The following is a 7,417-nucleotide window of genomic DNA, read 5'->3' on the forward strand; positions in this document are numbered from 1 at the left end:
ATTGCTTGATTGTAATTATTAATATTATGTAAAAGTATGATATGTTCAGTTTAATCCCTGACATTCCTTAAACTGTTTTTAGAGTTTACCTTTGTTGAGTTAGGTCCCTGATATTGGGTGAATTCTGAAATTTGTGTTTAATTCCTTAACTGCGCTTATTACATCGCATGATACATGAACGTTATGTGTTTTCTGATAAAGTAAAAATGTTAAATTAAAAGTGATAATATTGTTACCGCTATGCGAAGAACATGATCAACATGTTAAGTGTTAGCGATGAATTGAGTACATGTTACATGTCTACTACTAGTGTTGATTTGTTACATAGCATGACATAATGCATTGCATGAGATGGAACATTGTATGGAGAAAGAGTGACAGATTATTAAATTTGTAAATAAGTGGTAACTCATTCACAAAACCTAGTGGTAGTTTGTTTAATCTGCGAATATGTTGTGCACTCACAACAAGTGGCAATATCTGCAAATATGTGGCTCGTCCATAAACTTAATGGCAATTTGTTTAATCTGCAACCATGTTGTGCACTTACAACAAGTGGCAGTAACTACAAATGATTTTATCCAAAATACTAGTGGTTTACCCATGTTTTTCTTTACAAAGTGGAAGTTTATCTGCAAATTAGTGGTGGCTCGTCCACAATTCGAAGTGATATGGTAGATGAGTTCTAGGGAACTCATAAGTGAGGTGTGTAGCAAAGTTGGTTAGGACTTTTCTATTAATTTGAAACTGCATTGCATTCATTAGCATGTGCATATAAAATTGTGATTTCTGAAATAGTGCAGTAAAGTGATGACATGAAAAATCGTTAATCTAAAGTACTTTATGATTGTGACTATTCTTAGAATTGTTAACTCATGTGCTTTGTCTATTGTTTTGTTTCAGTTTTCTTGTGACCGAACTCACACTGAGCTTCATTGCTCACTCCCTTTTTAATTTTCATTCTTTCAGATAACCCGTCAGGTTAGGACGCGGACACAACATTCGGAGGGACTCGGCTCAGCTTTGTTATTAAAATATTCTCATATTTATTACTTGAAATTTTCTTTTATTCAGATATTGCAATATTTTATCTAAACTGTGGTATGAGACTTAGGTTTAGGTGTTGGGTTAATATAGCATGCATGACATTTAAATTGTTTTTTCTAAAAGTTGAAATATGGATTTTAATTTCTTATGCATAAAATATGTTTTCATTAAATTATTATTAAGTTGAATATCACTTTTTCGCTATCGAGTTATAATCAAATATTGACTAATAAGTAAACTAGAAATTAACTAAGTTTTTAATGGTAATCACCTTTTACAAGAAAAATATTAAATTAATCGTATTTTTGTCAACTCATGAGTTTTTCTAAAAATAGACTAAGTTTTCTCTCAAAATAAATAAACGTTTAAAATTAATTGTTTTATAAACCTCGATTGCTACTAGGCCATCTCGGTGACCGATGTAATCTCCCGAATTTGGGTCTCATGTCCAAGTTGGGTTGGGGAGGTTATAGAAAAAACTGCACAAACTACCCAAACCGAATTTAGCTAAATCAATTGAGTTAGTTTAGTCGATTTTCTCGATTTTAACTGAGAATTGCTCTCCCCTACTAGCAAACAAAATGTAACTTCTCATTTTTATATTTTTATTAATTATTGGGTTAAAATATTAAAAAGATCTCTCAACTTTATCCTATTATTTATACTTTGCTTACACTTGAATAAAATCATATAATTTGATTTGTACTTAAATAAGTGGACTTACTTAGGTATAAATTAAAATTGTGGATATTATGGTATAAATGAAAATTTTGAATATTTATATTGTATTGAATTAAATTCATGAAGCTTTGTAACTATTTCCAGAACTGGACTAGATGGGCTAATAAGACTAATTGGATCGGAAGCCGATCAAAGTACCAGTCCTGAATAAGGGGTTAGACCGGTTAACCTGTGAACCAGTTGAATTAACCAGATCAGTCAGTTGAACCGAAGATCGAACTAGTTGAACTAGTTTTTTTATTTTTAATGTTTTTATTTTTTTAATAATTTATTCAATCAAACTGAGAACTGATGGTCTGACCGATTCATTCACCGGTTCGATTTTGAAAATTTTGAGCTTCATTGATGATATATTAGAAGTAAAGTTGATTATTTATCATTTGGGTTTTTGAAGGCGACGTGAAATGAGAGAGAGAAAAAAGTTCTCATATTTATTTTAATCAATTTTAGATTTTAAAAATTTTAGAATTTTAATTTTAACTCTTATGAAATTGGATTTGGATTTGCCCAAATTTAAATCCATTTTTTTATTTGTTATTCAAAGGATTTGAATTTTCAAATCCAAACCCAAAATTTTTGGCCCAAATCGTAGTTTCCAAACAGACCATCAAGAAATTTGAGAAGTTAGTTACTCAATTTTAATTTACCAAAATTTGATTCCCTAGTTGAATTGAGTAACTTTGTTATACCTTATCGTTATACGGTTGATTTGAAATTCAACGGTTAACAGTATCAATGCTAGGGGAAGGGGCCTTGGTCCCCTTGGCTAATGAGAAAATTTCCTTTTAGCCCTTCCCAAATCACGAATAATTTAATTTAAGCCTCTTAGCTCTTAGATAAATTAAAATAATGCATTTTTTATCCTCCAAAAACATAATTTAAACCCTTTTTAAAACTAAAAATTTTAACTTTAGCTACATCAAAATTTTATAATTTTATCTCGCCCCTCTTAAATAACATTTGTGGCTTTTCCCTAGCAGTTTTGCAATTTATATGCAAAGAATTAACAAAAATAAACCATTCAACAATTTCTATGCAACAAAGTGACAAAAGTCAACTATTTAAGTTCATTTGTTTATCAACAATTAGACATTTTATAAAGTATAAGGACTAAATTCTAACAAATTAAAGCAAATGGCCTAAATGAATTTTCATAAAGTAGAGAGATGATATTCATAATTAAACCTAATATTAATTAGTCAAAGTTAAAAGTTCTAACTTCTTAATTTCCAAAACTAAATTCTAGCAAATTAAAGTAGATATATTAACTTTTCAATTTCCATAAAATAAATAGATGATTTTCATAATTAAACCTAACATATTAATTTGTAAAGTTAAGGCTTCATTTTATTTCAGTAAACAAAAGCCATTTTTTGTTTCATTTTCTTGAAAAATGGAAAACAATTAAAGAAAATTAACGTTGAAATTTTTAAAAATAAAATTATGTGAAAATTAGAAAACAATAAAGAGTTGTTTTCATTACTTTCACTAAAATACTAACTAAATATGTTTTAATATTTTGTTTTTATTTACCAAAGGGTTTTTTAATTTTAAAATAAAAAATAAAAATATTTTGAAAACCAAACAAAACCTAAATTTCTAAATTTCTTAAAACTGATTTTAAAATTAGATTGAGTCATTTTAATAGGAATTGGCTTACATAATCTATTCGGTTGTTCAATTCAACTTATTTAATGGATGCTAATAATTTTTATTTGCATTATATTTTGTGTAAAAATAAAAAATGATTTTTGTGGGAAACTAAATTACTTATAAAGAAAGAAAATCAAAGAAGAAAACATGGTCTCTTTTTGTTTTCGAAAAAGAAAACACAGCCTTATCTTGTTTCTTGGAGCCAAAGAAAACAATCTAAAAAGAAGTCAAAGTGTTGACAAACTAGGACTAAATCTGTTTTCTTTTATTTAATCTTCCTTTCATTTAAAAATATTTAAAACTCATGTTTTTTTAAAAAAACAATAAATAAATATTTTCAAAATACTTTTAATTTTTAAAGTTTTTATATAATATATTTAAATAAAATAGCTTAAACCACCCTTTATATATATAAAAAAAAAAACTTCATAATTTGAAAACTATGAACTCAAACAAAGCTACCATTGCTTTCTTCTAAAAGAAGTTACTGAACATCACATAATCTAACATCTTTAAGAAGAAATTATAATAATTCCCATTTCCCACAATAGATATTGATAAAGTTTGCAATATAGCAAAAACATTTATTTAAACCCAAGGAGTACTCATAAGTTCTTCACACCATAAGAGTTTATGAACATCTAACCATGCTCTATAATGTCTGTAAAACTAAAACACAAAAAGTTCTTCAACACTCCATTAATTAAAACCAAAATAAGAGTACTCCTTATAAGATAGCCTGCATGCAGCTTAGTTTGCCGGTGCCATAGGCTCACCGCCATCCCTATCTGGGTCCCATGGATCTTCACCTTTCGCCACCTGCTGTGCGCAACCCTCCTGCTGCTTGCGGCTGTGAAGTCGATATTTCTGCAACCAAACACAACCCCCATTAAAAACTATTGATATGAAAATATAATTTTTAAATTTATGGTATATTAAAGAGTCAAATATAATCGCGAATAGCAAGAATAAAAACACACATATATATATTCAACATCCATCCAAATCCTGAATAGCAAAAAATGATTTATCAATTTTATGGAACCTTAGTGTATATATAAAATAGGTTTGGAAATCAACCTGAAGGTGGCTCTTCACTTGATCATTAGTGAGGCCATCAACGTTCATCATCTCTCTGATTTGCTTAGGAGTCGCCTCTGCCCAAAAACATTATCAGTGTTACAAAATTAATCAATTATAACATAATAAATCTCTAGTTTTTTTTTTTTCAAATACATATTTAAAGGGGTTTTAAGCAGATATATATACCTAGTTTAAAATTTATATCCATGAACCAAAGATTAATAACCCACTTTAAAGATCAATTTGGTGATAAAATACTCGATAAAAGTTGGAAAAAGGTAATGATTTAGAGGGTTGTACGTACCATACATGCCTCCAAGGATATGCAAGGTCTCCACAAACCTTGCATGAAGCTGGGGCGACCAAGATCGCCTGTTGTTCTTCCAAATTGGTTGAGTCAGTGGCTTGTGCTTATAATTCAGAAGGGTTCGATTATCAGCCCTCAGGTTCAACCCACCTCCACCATTGCTGTTCGGATTCTGATTTGGGGCCTGTGTACGATTTAAACGATATATATCATTTTAATATAAGATATCCATAAATATATATATGAGATTTATCTCAGTTGGTTCATGCGGATGCGGCGATCTTTAGAAGGTGATATCTAAGATTAACAATATAAGTTGAATATGTTAGGGTTTGACTCAACCCTAGAACTGCTTTTTCCTTTTAAATTAGGTTCGGAGTGGGTAGGGTTTTTTTTATTGAAAGTTTGATGAATGGTTTAGATACAATTCAGCAAGCACTTCTGCTGTATGCTCAGGAGAAAATGCATACTAAAATTTCGTATTATATCAATACGAAATTTTAGTATGCACATGTTATATTTGTTGTTTTGGAGTGCAGTGTATAGAATTTCGTCAATTTCACCAATCCAAGTCGGCGCATCGGTTTTTTTTTCTTTTATTATTGAAAATGGCGGTTACGTTATTCTCTTAGAAGTGTTCGGATTTGGTTTTAAATAAAAATTCACCATTTTGAGTTAAAAGTAGTTTTAAAGTAACGCTTCTGATATATTTTAGTTTTACCTCGATTTTATCGCCTGGTTGGGTTAATGGATTTTTGGAAACAAAGGTTTAGAGGTCAAATGATTTGGGGTCGGTGGTAGGCGAAGCCAGAAAATATTTTTTTAGGGGGTTGAAATGAAATTTTAGGGGGTCAAAATGTAATTTTATATTTACTAATTTAAAATTTTAAAAATTTCTAAAAGGTCTAATTAATAATTTTCCATTTTAGGGGGGAGTCGGTGGAAATTTTTCATTTTGGGGTCTAGTTCGAGTTTGAGTTTGGATTCGAATGCAGATATTAGTAGTGAAAAAAAATCTAGATTTAAGGTTTTGTTTTCAAAATAGATTTAGGGTTAAGGTTAAAAACAAGTCCTCCATCCATCGCAATTCCTACTGACATCACAGGAATCTGAGACTAAAAAAACTTAAAATCCGTAATATCTTTTAAAAAAATCCAAAAGAAAGAAGTAAAAAAAATTAAAATGGTGGTGGTATGGTATGGTATGGTATGGTATGGTAAGAGGTAAATTACCTGAACAAAGTCTCTGAATGCTTTGGGGTGCTTATGGTTGGATGGGTGATGAGGAGGAGATGAGTTCATCATCACACCCTTGCCTTTGAAATCACACTTTAGGTTTGGAACTTGTTCAGCTTCTAGCATTTTTTCACAACGTTTCCTCTTCATTCCAGAATTCTCCTTCAAAACCATATCAATATTATCACCTTCTTTACCAGCTACCATCCCATTTTTTATCTTCAGAAACTCCTGTCTCAGTGTTCCGAGTGCTTCAACCAAATCAAAAAAGAGTTGTCAATCAATCATAACATTTCTCATAAAAAAAAATGAAAACAAAACTTAAAAAAGAAGAAAAAAAGGGTGTTAAGCAGTCTCACCCTCCATTAACAGCAGCATGCATTGAGGAAGTTGACCTCTCAAAGCAGCAATGCTGTTGAGTTCTTCTTCATGTTGACTGATATAATCGCTCAACACAGCTAACTTATCAGTTTCATTCTCGATATTTAGGAGATCTTTCATGAGATCAGTGATGGTTTTGGGCACATAAGTTGGTTTAAGACTCAGTTTCAGCCCAAGAGAATTGCTTGATGAAGCCATTTTTTTCTTTTCTTTTCTTTTCTTTTCCTCTCTTTTTCTTTTCTTTTGTGTTGTATTTTTCTTGTTGCTCAAACTTGGAAATTTATAGAAGAAATTATGAAACCCAGAATCCAGTCTTATCCTAAAAGACAAAGTTGATTACATAACATGCATTAACTCTTTTTCACCTTGAAATGGAAAAAAATGAGTGAATTCTACTAAAACTTCAATGACCTAATACCAGATTCTCATAAATTTTAACTTTTGGGTCCATTTGTTGAGCACCACTATCCATGTTTGACAACTCAACTATCTACATTACATCTTATATCAGAATCTGTCACTTAAATGGTTGATGCTTTTTTTTAGTATATTTATTTATTTATTTTTGGATTGTCAATCTTAAGTATGTGAGAAAAATATATAAATAAAATATTATAAAAAGCGAATAAGGAAAGTGGGAAATTAAGGGTAGATTTGGATGGGAGATTGGGTGTGGTGCTGTGCGTATAGTTTATTTTTTTTGTCTCACGCTACAATATCGTTATAGTATCTAATCTTGTCGTCATTGCTATTTTTATGCTAACTGTAGATAAACACACCGCCCACCCAAACTCGCTCTAAGGAAATAGATATATATTCATTGTATTTACACCACTTTGGATTTCACGCCCTATAAGTTGTTTGTGTGTATTGATATTATAATATTTTTAAAATTTTGGTTTCTTAATTAATTAATAATTTGAAAATTTTATTGATATTTGAAAAACAAGTAAATTTACTTTAATCAATA

General features: G+C 30.1%; 1 protein-coding gene across 1 annotated transcript; it reads right to left on the reverse strand.

Annotated features, from left to right (window-relative positions):
- Positions 1 to 3,993: 3,993 nt before the first annotated feature.
- Positions 3,994 to 6,699, reverse strand: LOC105771440 (transcription factor HHO5). Its single transcript, XM_012592913.2, has 5 exons — positions 6,426 to 6,699; positions 6,064 to 6,317; positions 4,829 to 5,015; positions 4,522 to 4,598; positions 3,994 to 4,308 (listed from the first exon to the last, which is right to left on the reverse strand). The coding sequence occupies exons 1-5, from the start codon at positions 6,643 to 6,645 to the stop codon at positions 4,192 to 4,194; spliced, it is 855 nt and encodes a 284-aa protein (XP_012448367.1). The 5' UTR covers positions 6,646 to 6,699; the 3' UTR covers positions 3,994 to 4,191.
- Positions 6,700 to 7,417: the final 718 nt, after the last annotated feature.

The sequence above is a fragment of the Gossypium raimondii genome, chromosome 7 (assembly GCF_025698545.1).
Source record: "Gossypium raimondii isolate GPD5lz chromosome 7, ASM2569854v1, whole genome shotgun sequence".
NCBI classification, from domain to species: Eukaryota; Viridiplantae; Streptophyta; class Magnoliopsida; order Malvales; family Malvaceae; genus Gossypium; species Gossypium raimondii.

What these genes read in the sequence shown, in the direction of transcription:
- LOC105771440 (XM_012592913.2), bottom strand. Translation starts at nt 6,645, where the DNA reads ATGGCTTCATCAAGCAATTCTCTTGGGCTGAAACTGAGTCTTAAACCA. An exon ending in TATCCTTGGAGGCATGTATG is followed by an intron (nt 4,599 to 4,828) that starts GTACGTACAACC and finishes GTTTTTGGGCAG; the next exon opens with AGGCGACTCCTAAGCAAATC. An exon ending in AAGTGAAGAGCCACCTTCAG is followed by an intron (nt 4,309 to 4,521) that starts GTTGATTTCCAA and finishes GTTTGGTTGCAG; the next exon opens with AAATATCGACTTCACAGCCG.